Source organism: Ursus maritimus, unplaced genomic scaffold (assembly GCF_017311325.1).
Source record: "Ursus maritimus isolate PB19 unplaced genomic scaffold, ASM1731132v1 scaffold_22, whole genome shotgun sequence".
Taxonomy (NCBI): Eukaryota; Metazoa; Chordata; class Mammalia; order Carnivora; family Ursidae; genus Ursus; species Ursus maritimus.
In genome coordinates, this window is record NW_024424675.1 from 1947629 (window position 1) to 1964518 (window position 16890).

General features: G+C 48.8%; 1 protein-coding gene across 1 annotated transcript; it reads right to left on the reverse strand.

Moving 5' to 3' along the window:
• Positions 1-893: 893 nt before the first annotated feature.
• On the reverse strand, positions 894-2057 carry SSTR4 (somatostatin receptor 4). The gene has a single exon (XM_008707116.2). The coding sequence runs from the start codon at positions 2055-2057 to the stop codon at positions 894-896; it is 1164 nt and encodes a 387-aa protein (XP_008705338.2).
• Between the last annotated feature and the right edge of the window lie 14833 nt (positions 2058-16890).

Here is a 16890-nt window from a genome sequence, read left to right on the forward strand (position 1 = left end):
GAGCTGCCTCCTCTATCCAAAATCTGGGCTGATTTCCATCTGCGTTCTCTAGTCTCCTTTCTCATCCCCCTGGCTCCCCTCCCACTCACCATGTGGTATAAACTGCCGATGTAATGAGGTCTCATGCTCCCATGCCAAAGGGTCGAGGCAAAAAATCACATCATAGGAGCTAGACAAGATTTATTCTTTCTGCTTTTTTATTACCGACCTGGTTTTGTGCCTCATAACAAATCCCACATCACAACTTGCCAACCTTTTTCTACTCACAGGAAGCCTGCTGTCAGCCCAAGACAATCGGAGTGACACTTCTGACTGTAAGCAGGCACTGGGCCTGGGGAGTGACCAAGCTGGTGCCCCAGACTGTCGTGCATAAATTTCAGTTAGAGAGAGCCCAGGAACGGAAGCAAAGGGAGTGTGCTTGGAGGCATCTTCCTTCCTCCCTTCTCGTATCAAACATGTGATGTCCCCCAAACAGCCAAAGAGTCTGCAGAGAGCAAGCGACTGGCTGCCTCCACCCTCTGGACAGCCCTCTCTGGGGCAGAGACTCTGTAAGATGTCACAGGCAGACGGCCATTCCTCCCTGACATTCCCCTGCCTCCCACCCCTCGGAAAATAGTCAGAGGTCCAGGGATGATTAACATCACAGACCAGTGCTCAGAGGAGTCCTACCCTTGTGGAGGTGTCCTCCTGAAACCCGGAGTCCTGGGGATGGGAGAAAGCAAAGGAGCTTTGGCAATCTTGGGGCTAGCACACAGACTGCTGGAAAAAGGTGCCTGTGGTGGGAACAGGTGGTGGCTCTTAGGTGAGCATCCGGGACAGGCAGTCTGCTAGCTTGTAAGGGTGGCACAGACTCCTTTGAGTTGGTCAGGCTGGGGAGGAGGTGAAAGGGCTTTTCAGAAGGTGGTGGTCCTGGTGAGGGGGACCTGCTTGCGGCTGGGTTCTGGTTGCAAGGGCTCTTGCTGGCAGGGCAGTGGAGGGCATATCCATCCTGCCCCACCTCTGTTCTTGAGCACAGTGGCATAATAGTCCAAGGGTTCTTCCTCAGCACCGCCAGCGGCATCCAGGAGGCAGCAGCGCAGGCAGAGAACCCGCTGGAAGGAACGGCGGAAGTTGTCGGAGAGGAAGCCATAGAGGATAGGGTTGGCGCAGCTGTTGGCATAGCTGAGGATGAGGGACACATGGTTGACCGTGGCATCAAGGCTGGTCACAAACAGGTTCAGCAGCTGCACCACGTAGAAAGGCATCCAGCAGAGCACGAAGACGGCTACCACCATCAGCACCAGCCGCGTGATCTTCTTTTCCGAGCGCCTCCACTGCTGCCAGCCGGCCCGGAGTGCTACCGCCCGCATCTTGCCCACGATAAGTAGGTAGCACAGGCCGATGGCCAGAACGGGCAGCAGGAAGCCCAGCAGGAAAGTATAGACCACAAAGACCGCCGACCAGGCCGGGTGAGGCCAATGCAGGTTGCAGGCCACGGCCTGGCCACCCCGAGCCGGCCTGGTGTCTGCGAAGATGGCAATGGGCAGGGTGACCAGCAAGGACGCCAGCCACACGCCCAAGTTGATCAGCTTGGCCACGCTGGGCCTCCGGTAGGTGGCGGCGCGCAGAGGGTGCACCACGGCAACGTAGCGGTCCACGCTGAGCACTGTCAGACAGAAGACGCTGGTGAACATGTTGAGGCCGTCCACACTGAGCACCGCGCGGCACAGCACGGACCCGAAGGGCCAGTGGCGCAGGGCGGCCGATGAAGCCACGAAGGGCACGCTCAGCATGAAGAGCTCATCCGCGATGGCCAGGTTGAGCAGGTAGATGTTAGTGGCCGTCTTCATCTTGGCGTAGCGGAGGATCACGAAGATGACCAGGGCGTTGCCCACCAGGCCCACCAGGCACACGAGTGCGTAGATGCACTGGATGGCGACCATGCCCGCTGCCCCTGTGTCCCGGGTCCCCGCCGCCTCCTCTTCCTCGGCCGGGGCGCAGCTGGCGTTGACCGCTGAGGACCAGGCCGTCTCGAGCTCTTCCTCGCCCCTGGGGGGCAGCGTCGGGGAAGCGCTCATGCCCAGGGGTGCCCGCCCTGGGCGGTGGGAGCGCGGCGGAGCTGACGCGGCCAGGGGCTCCAGAGCTGACGCGCGTGCCTCTCTCTGCTCTGCCTGAAGAGCAGGCGGCGGACCCCGCGGGGAGCGACCGCCAATCCCGCGCCGCGCGCCCTCCGAGCCCCAGTCCCGGCGCCCGCGCGCCCCGCCCGGTTTGCCCACCTCCGCGCCTCCGCGCTCCGCTCCGGGCCCCAGGCCCAGGATCGGGCCCCAGGCCCAGGATCTAGCCCCGCCCCAGGTCCTCCCTGGCCCCCTCCAGATCTCCCACCCTGCTCCTCACCTCAGATCCGTCCTCTCTGGCCGGTTGCCGCCCGCTCCCCTACTCTGTCCTCTGCAGCCGCGAGGCTGGGGGTCCCTGAGTCCTCCGTTTGGATGACGCGGCGCTCCGGATGGCAGGGAACTAACCTGGGCGTGAGGAGCTAGTTGCCAGGCGCTTGACATCCATCCCCTCTCCACCCCTCCCCCTGCCCCTGTGATCCTCTTGAAGACCTACAGGGTCTGGCCCATCTTTAAACTCAGGACACTGAGGAGGAACCTGAACTTCCTGTAGGCGCCCCGTGAGTTCCAGGGCTACAGGGTCCTGGTTGCTCCCTCCCTGCACTCCACAAATCCTGGGACCTTTATAGCGAGATTTCGGTGGGGTGGGTGTAGGGTGGCCATTAGGAACAGAGGTGCACACGCGCAGAGGCAGAGATTCCACAAAAGAAGGCCAGCTTCTGTGTCCGGTGCTCCTTCGTGCTGGGTCTTACAGACCCAGGCAGCACGCCCCAGAGCCAGACTCCCCAAAACCTACTCGGAGCCGGCTGTCTTCGGAGGCGTCTCCACTGCAGTCTCTGAAATGCGCCTGGGGAAGGGTGATCCGGAAAGGTCAGTGTTCCAGGCTGGATTTCCTCCTCCCCCCCAAATCCAGAAAGTGCCAGTTGACACCCGTGGACTAGATGATCCTGGGCTAGACCGTCCTGGTGTGAGGACCCAGCAGGCAGCCCCTCAACCCTGTCTCTATTAGTCCACACAGGGCATAGCAGAATTAGTGAAGTGGGGATTTGCCTCGGAAGATTATCGGCAGAGTAATGCTGGCCCTTTGGAACCCCAGCTCAGCAGGGCAGTGGCCTCCTTGAGACTCCCTTCAGCACAGTCCTGAAAAGCCTTTGGTGCATCTGGAAGTGGCTGCAGGCTGCCAGGGGTGAGGTCCCAGCTCCTGTGCTGGGTGACTGGAACAGCTGCCAAGGGGAAGGTGGAAGGATGCTTGAGGCCAACTGGAGATAACCTTTCAGAGGGCCTGGAGGCTTCTGACTGCTATCCAACCAAGATTTTTTTGGAGGGGGGCAGAACACAGGTGATAAGCCCCTGTGCAACACAGTGGCTCAGTCTAAACTCTGTCTCCGGTTTCTGCCACCCAAATGGTTCCTTAAAAGATTTGTCTTAAAATAGAAGGAAGGAAGGAAGGAAGGAAGGAAGGAAGGAAGGAAGGAAGGAAGGAAGGAAGAAAGAAAGAAAGAAAGAAAGAAAGAAAGAAAGAAAGAAAGAAAAGAAAGAAAGATTTGTCTTAGCAGTCCTCCTCCTCTTTATGCACAGTCCTTAAATGTGTCTGTCCTTTCCTCCACTCCCATTTTCCTCATTGTCTCTAAGGGAGAGACTCTTACAGGGANAGAGATGGTGACTTTGTCATTCAGGGAATGTGTTAAGTCAGCTGTCCAGGTCAGAGTTGGGGTCTGCATGGCTCCTTGACCCCTGGCAGAGGATGGCCTGGGAGTGTAGGTCTGTGAGGTCTACGCAAGGAGCCTTTGGAGCCCTTGCAACAGCACAAGCAAGAGCTGCATGTTTGTGCTAGGACTGTTGGAGCAGGAAGCAGAGCCAGCACTCCAGTGCATTCCTGGCACACACTGGGCAGGTAGGCCTTGAAACTAGGCTGCCTGGTTCAAATCCAGCTTCACCTCCTCCCAGGTATGCAGCCTTATGCAGGGCAAATTCCTCTGTCTCTTTGTGTCTCAGTTTCCACTTCTGGAAAGTGGGTATTATGGTAGTAACTATTTGGTAGGGCACCATGAGGATCTGTCACAATAGCATACCTACAGTGACTGGGGGAGTACCTGGCCGTCATCAGCACTCAGTGAGTACGGGCTATCCAAGTTGTTTATTTTTCTACCCCTCTCTGGGTGATGAGATTAAGAAGAGGTCTGCCTCCTCCCACTTGGCCGCACAGGGTCCAATGTTCCACTGGTTGGCTACATTCAGAGACCAAAGGTGAAGGACGTGGTGGAGGTTCTGATACCCTCCCCCATGAATTATTATTATAGTTTTTGTTGTCAGATGCATCGATTTCTATTGACAGTGTTTTTATATCTAACCTGTATTGAAAACAATCCTCAGACACATGGGAAGAGCATTACTTTGTGCAAATGACCCAAACAGAGCAAGCCTTGCTGACACAGCCTGACATTTATTCTGCTCTAACTCACACCTTGATGATGGGTGATGTTCAGACCAGATTCTCCCGGGAGTGAAAAGAAGCTCTATTAGCAATTATGCTGAACATCAGCATAACCCCTGACTCTTCCAGGCAAACCAGGACATGGATCCCTTAATTATGGGGAACTCTTCACTTTAATTTTTGAATTACCACATTAAGTGGCAGAAAATAAAGTTTGTGAAGCACCAAATTAACTTATAAGGGCTGTCACACCTCTCTCCAGAACATCATTGGGAAAGGGTTTTGCAGTGGTAAAGGTGAGGTGTGCATTCACTGACAAAGCCAGGAGATGTTGAAGATTAAATTGAAATGTTTCTGCATCCAAAGCCAGGAGCAGGGAATCATTCCATTTTAAAAAATACTGTCCCTAGACTTATAAATTTAGGGAGGGATCAGAAAAGCATTTGAGATTCAAGGAACTGAATTCTTTACAGAATGAGCATGCACAGTGCTGAACCCCCTCCTGAGATGGACCCCGGGGGGACATGTGTCCCTAGGTCACATTCGGCTTGTCCTGAGATGGGCATTTTTCTGCCTGTCCCATTTCCCTACTTTGCCTTCAAGTTCCATCAGGCCTCAAACTCTAGGCTGGGGCTGGGATTGGGGAGAGTATCTTAGCTTTTGAAAAATTGCTATAATGATGTAAACAAAGTTGAGTTGATACTGAGAATCACTGCCTTCACCTCAGCATCATCATAATGATAAAAGCTCATGGACTAGAAGAACAGGAGGTTGGGAAATTCAGGTCTGATATGGAGGTTCTTCCTCAAAGTCAAGAAAGTCACGAGGCCAAGTTACTGGAGTTTTTTTTTTTTTTTAAGATTTTTTATTTATTTATGTGACAGAGAGACAGCCAGCGAGAGAGGGAACACAAGCAGGGGGAGTGGGAGAGGAAGAAGCAGGCTCCCAGCCGAGGAGCCCGATGTGGGACTCGATCCCGGAACGCCGGGATCACGCCCTGAGCCGAAGGCAGACGCTTAACGACTGCGCTACCCAGGAGCCCCATCAAGTTACTGGAGTTTTATTTGAGCTGACTCCAAGTCCCCCAAGCGGGGGGGCAGGAGGTAAGTCTTGAACAGCAGGCATTTTGGAGGCAATAGAGTATAATGTGACTGCCTTGATCTGAATCCAAGCTCATTGCTTACCAGATATGTGATGTTATCCAAGTTATTCAACTTCTCTGTGCCTCCACTTCCTCCCCTGTAAAGTGGCATTAATTCTAGTCCCATCACAGATGAGCTGTTGTGCAGATTGGACAAGGTGACATACGTGAAGCAGTTACAACAGGGTCTGGCACTGATAAGCACTATATATGTTTATTATTATTAATACTCCATCCAAAGGCTCTGGTGCTTGCCGGCTCAAAGCTCCTGGGCACATCTGGATTTGCCCCAAACATGCTGACATTAAGCAGAGGACCCCCTCTGTCAGACTCAATGAGCTGGAAGAAGCAGGCATCACTCCTGAATACTCTGAAGGCTCTCCAGATAGTTCTAAAGTGTATCGATGGAACACTCAATTAAATGGAATAATAAGAGGCAGGAAGCCTGGGGGCCGCAATGTGTGGAAATCACTGTGCCTCCAGGGTGGCTGAAGGGAGAGACCAAGAGAAACATCTAGGGAACTAAACAGACCCCTCTGCTCAGTGAAACAGAGAGCTCAAGAAGGGTGAGGGGCAACCTGCTAGACCCCAGGTGGGAAGAGGCTGGGGTGGTTGGGGCCCGGTCCCATAGCTGTGCTCTCGCAAGGCACTAAATATGCCACTGGAGGGGGACCAGCCACATATCTACACTGTGAGAGAAAACAAAGTGAAACATTCACACTGAGTAAAAGTGGGGGGAGTGGGGGACAAAGTCCATTTATAAGCTGTTCTTCAGCTCCCCTGTCCCTTTGCTGTAGGATGTATGTATAGGGGGCCTATTTTGGGTCTGTTGATTAAATGTCTGACATCAGGCCCAAATTGCTCTCCTGCACATTATGAGCCCTCCAGAGCTAGGGTCTCAGTGTCCTCCAGGTGGTGACAGGGCGGCCCATGGGTCCAGCTGGCCCCAGCTGCTGGAGGGCCGGTAGAGTTTCCCAGGCTGAGTGAGGGCAGAGAGGGTAGAGCAGGGGCCTCACAGCCCCTCCCCCAAGATAGAGGGAAGAGCTCCTTTGTCGGAAATGTGATTATCTCTTCTATTTCCATTCTTCAGATGTGTTCCTCTGGCCAGAGTCATCTGGCCTCCAAGCATCCGGGCCACAGATCTTCGAGAATAGCTTCTTCTGCAAATAGCCAGGCACCAAGGAGAGACTTGACCCTCAGCAGCGTGAAGACTGTTGTCCCGAGAGCCACTTCTGTGACCTGCTGATTAGAAAGTCATCTCAAGTGCTCTCAGCAGCTAGGCTAGGCTTTGAGAGGTTCTGTTGAGTATATTAGAGCATAATTTACCAGGGGCTGAGTGCATGGCATTGTCAGAAGTGATTTACATAATCGCCTCTTCCTCACGTTCCCATCAGAACTCTAGTGATGTGGACAGTGTGATGATGGTGCAGCCCCGCTCCACCCCAAAGACATAAATATGAAGTCAAGGATTTCCTTTAAGAGTTTATTACGTATTAAATTAATCTCCTCGAAAGAAAGTGAACCGAAAATCATGTGAGATAAATAAAAAGTCGGCAAGAGAAAGGCACAGGTCTGGAGCAGGAACGTTGTTCATGTAGTATCCAGGTCATATATCGGAAAGTCAAGCATTCGGAGTGAGGAAATGGAGCGTTGTGCTGTTCTCTGGAGTTGTTTTCCACAGTTCCAGCATCCTGGCCTCATCGTTCGGTGTGTAGAAGAGAATGAGCTGGAAGAGAAAACATGGGTTTCACCCTGAACCCTCTGCTCAGGACAGGTGTGAGTGTGGGCAACTCCTTCAGCGCCCCCGTGGTTCTAGTGCACCCCGGGCGGGCAGCACCTGTTAGAAGTGCCCATCCTAGACCTGCTGAATCCCAAACATGGAAGGTGGGGACCAGCCACAGTGCTCACCAGCCCTCCAGGGGACTGTGATGACACTCAAGTCTGAGAACCTCTGGCACAGCCTTTCTGAGCCTCACTTTCTTGTCCGGCCCACTTCCCAGAGTGGTGAACCAGTATCAGGAAAGATACTTGATGTGAATGCTCTGAAATCTCCAGACGACCTTGCCACGTGGCTCCTGAATGCTTGAAATGTTGAGATGTGCTGTAAAATGCATGTCAGATCTCAAAGACTTAGAGTGAACAAAAGACTGGGAACACTTTTTTTAAAATTGGTTATATGTTGAAGTGAATTTTACCTGTTTCTTTTTTACCTTTTTTAATGTGACTATTGGAAAATTTAAGTTACATCTGTGTCCCATATGATATTTCTACAGCATTAAACCCTATCTGATGCCACAGGAAATGCTGTTAACGTGCTGTTTCTGCATGGTCAGGGCCATGAGACCCATGTGGCTCTTGGAATTAAACTTAAAAAAATTCAGTTCAGTGCCTTAGTCACGTTAGCTGTATTTCAGGTACTCAGTAGTCACATGTGGCCACCATACTGAATAGTGGAAATCTAGAACAATCCATTGTAATGGAAAGTAAATATTAGAGGTTAAGAGTAGTTCCCAGAGTTCCAGTGTGGCTTTGACAAAGCTTCAGCCATTGTTGCCTGCCTCTCAAACACCACTGCCTCCTCTTCCTTGTGGGTAAATCTCTGATTTTGTTTAAGGCTTCACTTTAAATGCACTCAGGTGCCCAAGTTTGTTCCCTCTCCAGAATCTGTGATTTCTTTGAAGGTGGGCGTATGCCTTAACTCTGGCCAAAGAGACATGAGGGAAATTATTGAAGTTGCAGGGGTAGTTTCTGGGAAAGTTTTGGCTATTGTCTGGAAGGAATATAATGCTTAGAGGGGCTGAAGCCACTTTGTGACTGTGAGGTGGAAAGCTTATCCAATATGGTAGCCAGTGTGTTGAAGATGGTAGGGCAGGGAGCAGGAAAGAACTAGGGTGCTTGGTAATAGTTGAGAGCTGATGGGACAGTCCACTCTGGCACTGCTCCCATAAACTTCTTTTTATGTGAAGTGATGTGCATTCTTGTTTTAGTGCTTTCAGATATACATCGGTTACTTGCAGGCAGAAACACTCTAGGGGCGCCTGGGTGGCACAGCGGTTAAGCGTCTGCCTTAGGCTCAGGGCGTGATCCCGGCGTTATGGGATCGAGCCCCACATCAGGCTCTTCCGCTATGAGCCTGCTTCTTCCTCTCCCACTCCCCCTGCTTGTGTTCCCTCTCTCGCTGGCTGTCTCTATCTCTGTCAAATAAATAAATAAAATCTTAAAAAAAAGAAAAGAAACACTCTAGCCCATTATCCTTAGGCCAGTCACTGACCTTTCTAAGCCTGCTTTTCTCATCTCTAAGACATGAACGTAGAGTTCCTACCTCATTATATGAGATCATGTGGTACTAATGCTACCAGGCATTTATGCCACACTTACCATGTGCCGGGCTGTTCAAAACAGCAGACTCATGTAGCTCCATATAATGCTTACTATGGGATCCTGAACCTTATATATTCTCAGCACTTATCATTATAATCATTGCCACAGGAGCCAGGTGATTAATTCAGACATTCTGTTTCTAAACATTTTACTTATTGTGGGAAGAAGTAGTCATGCTGGTTCTTCTGCCACCTTTCCAGGAGGATTTGAGAAGCAGTTGAAAAATGTTTTTGCCCCTACACCAATTTTGGAAATTCACAGCCTCTCACAACTGAATGCAATAGGAATCAATACGTAGAACTCTGCCTTCCCTGTTTTCAGGTTATCATGTGTATATTTAAAAATAGACTCATGATAAAAGTTCCTAAAAATCTCTCTGGAAGCTAAAAGAGTTCATCCAAAGAGCAACTCCTAGAGAGATGCTATGCTTCTCGAGTTTAAGGGACGGGTTTTGCTCTGTGGGAACACCATGCTCCACCTGTCACTGTCTGGTGCAGAATTAGCATCTCAATCAGTTGTCTGCTTCTCAATGTTTTGTCAAGAACTGGGAAGGGTTGAAGAGTGACCCTACTGGAAAGCTAACCAGCTAGCTGACCACAGTCTCCTGGAAGCTGGCTCAAGTCCTGGCTCAGGGACACGGACTTCATCTCTCAGGGCTCAGCAGGGGCGTGGCTTTCCTGTTGGAAAACTCTTCTTCTTCCCTGCCCCCCCCACCACCCCAGCTCAAGAAGGTGCCAGGGAGGTGGGCCCATGTGGATGTTGCACACGTACAACTCATGGAGGTTTGCATCAGAGCGGAAGGATTCTGAGTTTAAGGAATCCTACTCTTATAAAGAGAGGTAGCAAACCTGCCTCACTGTTACTCCAGAGGGAGATACTATCTTTATTATCCTGATCAGGAGACAAATCTGCCTTTGGCCCCAAGGAAGCATTATCCTTGTCTCCTAAGGCTTTTGCTGTAAAAACAGCCTTGGGAAAATAGTTCAGGGCAAAGGCCTGAGCACAGGATGTGCAGAGATGAGAGACTGGGGTGGATTGTCTCCCAACACTCTGTCTTCTCATGGGGTGGAGCGGAAACCCCACAGTGTCTCGCCTCTACCACTCTCTTCATGGATACCTTGTTGGTATGTAGCTAAGATGCTGGCTGTTTGCATTTGGCTCCAAGCTGCCCCAGCCCCCAAATTTCACCTTTTGGTGACTCATCAGTTTCTAAATAAATCATTCTCAGTGGTCCCCATTCAGATTACCAGGGAAGTGAATCTGATTGGTCCAGCTTGGGTTGGTACCCTGTCCTGGATCACTGAACTGTGGCCAACGGGCAGGGTCAGTTGACACCAACATTTTGCCCAGCCTTGTAGGTGGGCAGGAAGGGCAGATCCTCGTAGGGTAAGGGCAGGGAGACAGCTTTGGTAAAGACCCATCTAACCACATTTGTTGTGTAATTGGTTTTACCATGGTTAGCAGCAGCAGCCTCTTTAGAAGTCTTCTAAATCGCTTATATTAAAGGGAGTCATCAAACATGACTCAAATAACTTCAGCAGAAAACAGTCACCATAATAAAGTCCTTTAATTATACAGTCTGCATTTTCTGAATATTCAAAAAATTAGATTGTGCCGCCCTGCTGTGTGTGCTCAGAGCAATGTTTGACAGCTCTTTTTCATGGCTAATGGCTTGCTAGGTTTTTGCTCTTTGGAAGGTGTCAGAATCATCTGTATTGCCACTGAAATGTGCTGTTTATGTAAATCCTACCCAGAAAAACAGAAAAGCAATTGCAAAACCAATCCAGCAGCCAGAGAAAAGGCAGTCCATTGAAAAGGGATTATGGGGGGAAAGCGGTGGAGTTCTGGAAAGCAGAAGTCTGTCTCCACAGGACCCACGGGTGAGAAGCTATCCTGCAAGGCTGCACCCAGGCCTGTTCTGCTGAATGTGGATGGAGGGGTAGGAACAGGCAGTTGGGTTCTCCTCTTCATGGCCTTTCTCTTTTTTATGTTTATCTGTGGAATCCTTCTGGTTTCCTAATCACCGGCCTCTCAGGAAACAAGGCTCTGAGCTTGTGAATGTATACTTCAGTGTCAAATGAATGTTCATCCTGCATGATACTTCACGGGCATATCTACATTTTCATTATTCTCTCATCATGAAATGAAGGAGCAATCCAGAGAGAAACCCAATTAAAGGCTGTTCAAGACAAGGCAGAGGATAAGGGGCACCTGGGTGGCTCTCTCGGTTAAGCATCCAACTCTAGATCTCAGCTCAGATCTTGACCTCAAGGTTGTGAATGTAAGCCCCACATTGGGCTTCACGCTGGGTGTGGAGCCTAAAAAACAAAACAAGACAAGACAAGCAGAGGGTAAGAAAGGGTTAATTGTGCACATTCGGTCAGCACTAGTCTCTAGTTTAGAAAATGTCAATGACCAACATCTATCTAACAGGCAAGTTTGAGGTGAGGGCAGTGGGGAAGTACTCTGCGCTCTGCCCTTGGAAGTACTTGAAGCCATCTGCCCCCTGCCTTGTTGTCCATTATCAAAGAGGCCTCACCCCTGCCCACTAGTTAACCACTTCCCAGGCTTTGGGATTACTTACCCTCAAGCAGTCCTGCATTAGACACTGAGCATCAAGTCTCCTTCCCACAAACACACATGGGAGCTGACCTCTTGCCTCGTGGCTTTTCTCTTGTCCTTGACGTGTTGTCTTAGGCCCTACAGCTTGACCATCAGACAGTGGCTTTCTGCCTTCTACCTCCATTGTCTTTCTAGGGCTCGGGTATTCATTCATTCATTCATTCATTCATTCATTCACTTATCCATCCATCTTGGTTTATTTTTGCATGCTCGAGGCATTGGACTAAGTGTTTTGAAAGTCACAGGGATGAAAACAAAAGCCTAGTGTCTTCTCTGGTGAGCTCACAATCCACTGTGGAATGGAGACAGTCAAGCAAACAAGGTAATCTTCAAATGCATGCAGGCCAGACTGGAGACTGCATTAGGATTTAGGGAGCATAGCCCCCTTTCATCTTGAGGGCCCCACAGCAGGCTCCACAATAAGAGAGAACTCTGAAGATATGTTCAGACTTCTGTAGACAAGAGAAGAAGGGGCCAAGATGGAGCTTGGGGGGGGGGGGAGGGGGGCAACCCAGGGACCTCAAGGTTAGAGAAGAGGGCTCCCCTTTCCCATCTGTTCCCTGTGCTGATGGCACCCCGGTGGGTTTTACTTTACAGGAGAACATTTCTCCTCATCACTTTGGCAGTAATTTACATTCTGGGTAGTGTCTGCCCTGGAGGGCCTTTGAGTGTTGACAGCGTCTGAACAGTTTAATATGGCTAGAAGAGTGTGCATGAGACCATGTTCAAAGTAAGAGAACATGTATTTAAAGTTGACGTGTGCGCTCTCTTCTCTTCCCTTCCAGCCCTCTAGAAGCTGGGTGGAGGTGGTCTTCAAAGGCAACATCTGGAACAGCCCCAGGAGATGTGTTTTCATACCATTAGGAACAATTACTCCAGCAAGTTCCAACTTCTCTGTTTTGCTAAAACAATTCATGCTGAAAATCAATATTTGCTGAGTGATGAGTTGACTCTCATTGTGCAGAGCCCCAAGACTGGAGCTATCACTTTCCTGGGGAACAACGCTTCTCAGATTCACCTGGGCCATGTGGTCAAGTGCAGGCTCGGGGCCTGCTTACTTGAGAACGCTGGGGTGAGGTGGGGAGCTACGGTCTGGGATCTGCATTTTTAACACACTCCCCAGATGATTCTAATGGATGCCAAAATTTGAGTACCTTTTTCTAGAAATTGGGTAAAAGGATCTATTAAAGAAGACCAGGATTTCCTACAGCTGATCTATGTGGGTCCCCTGGGTAGGGTTTATGTAATGTGCCTCTGAGATTTTTTGGCTTGGGCCCCTGGCTACATGAACCAGGATCTGCGGAGCTGAAACTCCAGAGTCTACATATTTTATAAGCACTTTGGTTACTTACAAATGAGGAGGGAATGATTTTGGAGCAAAGCAGCAGGAATGGATTTTCAATTTTCCTAACATCATAATTTTTTTTTTTTTTTAGTGATTCAAGTGAGATCATTTTCATAGCCAGTAGCAAACGGAAGTGACACAAGGAGCTGAAGGCCAGTAGATCTTGAGAAGGCCAAGGACTTCTTAGGTGAGACTTAGGGATGGGACAAGTCTCAGAGAGATGGGTTCTCAGTTTGGGCAGGACACTACTAGTTGTCATTCTAAGAGGTCTAAAGTAGTGGTTCTCAAAGTGGGATGATTGCCTGGAACAGCCGTGTCAGCATCACTGTGGGCCTTGCTAGAAATGCAAACTCTGCACCCTGGAATCTGAATCAACTTAGGGTCCCAGCAAGCTGTGTTTTCATGACCCCTCCAGAGGATTCTGACCATGGCCAAGTTTGAGAACCAATGCTTTTGACTTTAATGGACAGCTGGAGATTGTCTGGTGAGTGTCTCCATGACCTCAGGTGTGTCCTCTCTCTCACTGCAGCCTGATCGGATGGAAGAGGGAAAATTGAGATCTTCTTGCCTCTTACTGTGGTGCAGAGACACTGGAACAAATCCCCAGTTGCAATGCCGCCGTATTTTTTACCAGCCACCTTTTACCATCTTTGGTGGAGTCAAGTGAAGTTCTTTATCTTTTATGAAATAGAACTGCTGTTTAAAGTCCTGGTAACACTGTTGGTTAAGGTAAGACCAAAAAGACTAAGATTTTTGCTTACGTGAGAAAGGGGTGGCTGGCTGGCTCAGTTGGTAGACCATGTGACTCTTGACCTCAGGTTTGTGAATTCAAGCCCCATGCTGGGTGTAGAGCTTACTTAAAAAAAAAATGGTGTGTGAAAGGGGAAACTAGAAACTGTAGCGGAAAGAGAGCTGGTGCACACCATCGTAAGCCAAGGATGGAAGCTAAAATCAGCAAGATTGGGACAAGCCAATGCCACCTAACATCTGAGATGACATCTTGATGAGAACATCAAGCATGTCTGTGGCATTACTGCCCAGAATGTATAACCTGAATCAGTCAATTAGGAAACATCAGGCAAACCCAAACTGAAGGATATTCTTCAAAATAACCGATCTCTACTTTTTAAAACATCAAGGTCAAGAACACCACGCTGAGGGGCTGTTTCAAATCAAGGAGTCTCAAGAGAACTGACAACAGAACACACGTGGTACTAGATTGCATGTTGGGGGTGGGGGAAAGGACTAGCATGGGCATCATTGGGCGGCTGACAACACTCAGTGTGGCCAGTAGATTTGATAGTAGTATTGTTCGATATTAAATTATCTGATATTGATTATTGTACTGTGGTTGTGTAAGAGAATGTCCTTGTTCTTAAGAAAACACAAGTAGACTATTTGGGGAATGAGTATGCAGGATGTCTATAACTTAGCCTCAAATGGCTTAGACAGAGAAAGCAAGAGTCTGAGAGAATAATGATAAATGTAAGCAATTGATGAATCTCTATAAAAAGTATATGGGAGGTCTTTGAATGATTCTTACAACTTTCTTGTGGAAACTTAATTTTTAAAGAAAGTGTGTATAAATGGAATATTCAAGTTGCTATCATTGTTTTTAAGTAGCAGGATTATGGGTAGGTTTCCTTTTTACTTTTATAAATATGTTTTAAATATAAATATTCTGTCATAAACATTAACTATCCTTGAAATCAGAGAACAAATGAAATGATACGAATGATTCTTTCTTCTCATGCATATTCCAACTGTGCTTTTCTTTTCTTTTTAAGTACTTTTTTTTTAAAGATTTTTTATTCATTTACTTGACAGAGATAGAGACAGCCAGCGAGAGAGGGAACACAAGCAGGAGAGTGGGAGAGGAAGAAGCAGGCTCATAGCGGATGGAAGAACCTGACGTGGGGCTCGATCCCAGAACGCCGGGATCACGCCCTGAGCCGAAGGCAGACACTCAACCGCTGTGCCACCCAGGCGCCCCTAAGTACTATTTTTTATTTGAGAGAGCAGAGTGAGAGAGAGAAAGCACAAGTGTGTGTGGGGGAGGAGGGGGCGAGGAGGTGCAGAAGAAGAAGGAGAAGCAGGCTCCTCCCTGAACAAGGAGTCCCATGCCTGGCTCTATCCCAGGACCCTGGGATCATGACCTGAGCTGAAGGCGGACACTTAACTGACTGAGCCACCAAGGCATCCTGGTCTTGTCTTTTCTTTCTGTTGGTTAAGTTGTCCATGCCTACTTCCCTAAAGGATTTGAGGTAGCTTGGGCCAAAAACACACATGAGCTCTGGGTGTTATACACAACTAATGAAGGGTTGAACACTACATCAAAAACTAATGATGTTCTGTATGTTGGCTAATTAAATATAATAATAAAAAATAAATAAATAAAAATAAAGCCGGTAATTTTACAGACAAAAAAAGAAAAAAAAAAGAACGCAACTAATGAATCATCGGACTTTACATCAGAAACCAGGGATGTACTGTATGGTGACTAACATAATATAATAAAAAAACATTAAAAGAAAAAAAGAAAACAAACACACACGAACCCCCACCAAATAGGACCCAAACCTCACACAAAAGTGGGTGGGGAAGATAATTAACTCATGCCACTGTAGATGGAAGCATTTGATCCTCTTGCCCCTCTTCTGAATTTTTCTAGATCCCACCCTATTGGTTATGTCTATCCCCGTGCACAATTAGCATGTTTCCAGGACAGTCTCACTGCCATGAGGACACCCTCTCTGCCGACCCTCTGTATGCTCCTCAGTCCCGAAATCTGAGGCCGCCAGGTCTTTGAGGAGGCACTAAAGTACCTTCTTTTTGCTTTTTCTGCCTTGCTAAGCATCTCAGCGGTATTATGGAGATCGTTATCTTTTCTGGTGCTTTTAGCATTGTTACCATGTGAAGATCTAGACAATACTTGGCAGATGCCAAATCCCTAAGATAATGGCTGTTATTTTAAGGATCTTCCTCCTCTTCAAACATGGTTACCAAGATAACGCACACGGATCACAGACGTCTTCACTACAATGAGCTTGGTTTCTGAACATATAAACAGTGCAATGTGCAAGTCTCTGGATTAGCTTGCTGTGCTGCAGGGTGAAGTCAGAATGGCAGAACTCTGCCAGGGGTGGCGAAGGTGCTTGGGTTTCCCTTTCAGACAATGCATGGGGAGCCTGGAGGAAATGCCTCCAGCAAAGCCGGGGCTGAGCTGGGACGCCCTGTCCGCCTCTTAAAGGGCCACTGTAAGGCTAAAGCCAGTCCATATCTGACTTCTTTTATGTATGTTTCTTTGTGCTTTTTGACATATGTTTATTTCCACTTTATCAGTTGTTAGAAATAGCACAATTTCTTAGAAATACCTGTTTGTGGTAACTCTCCAGACCTCTGTGGCCATGCTCAAGGGAAGGCTCCAAATAGTGACGACCGTAAAAGACTCCATTTAATAGGTTCATCATCAGACAAGACCTTTTCATCATAAAGAAGCTGTTTTGGATGATGTTTGGTCTATAGCACATCTGTTCAATAAATCCCTGTAGAATAGTTAAGTAATTGAATGGTTAGCCAGCTAGTAGGAATTCTTCCTAGCCACATTTATTTATAGAGTGGGATTCCTGGATCACCTACAGTAGCAAAGTCCTCTGCAACCTTCTAGGGCAGACAGAAGGGGTCCCCGGAACCACATCGTCGCCATCAGCTTGGAGCTTCTCAGGAATGCAGAGCCTCGGACCCCAGCCTGGGACTTCTGCATCAGAATCTGCATTTTGACAGAATCTCAGGGGCACCTGAGCCCCACTCAGGAAAGGATGCAGCCTGAGGTAGGCGGATGTCTGTCGACTCCCCCCTTCAGTGCTGGGGGAGGAGG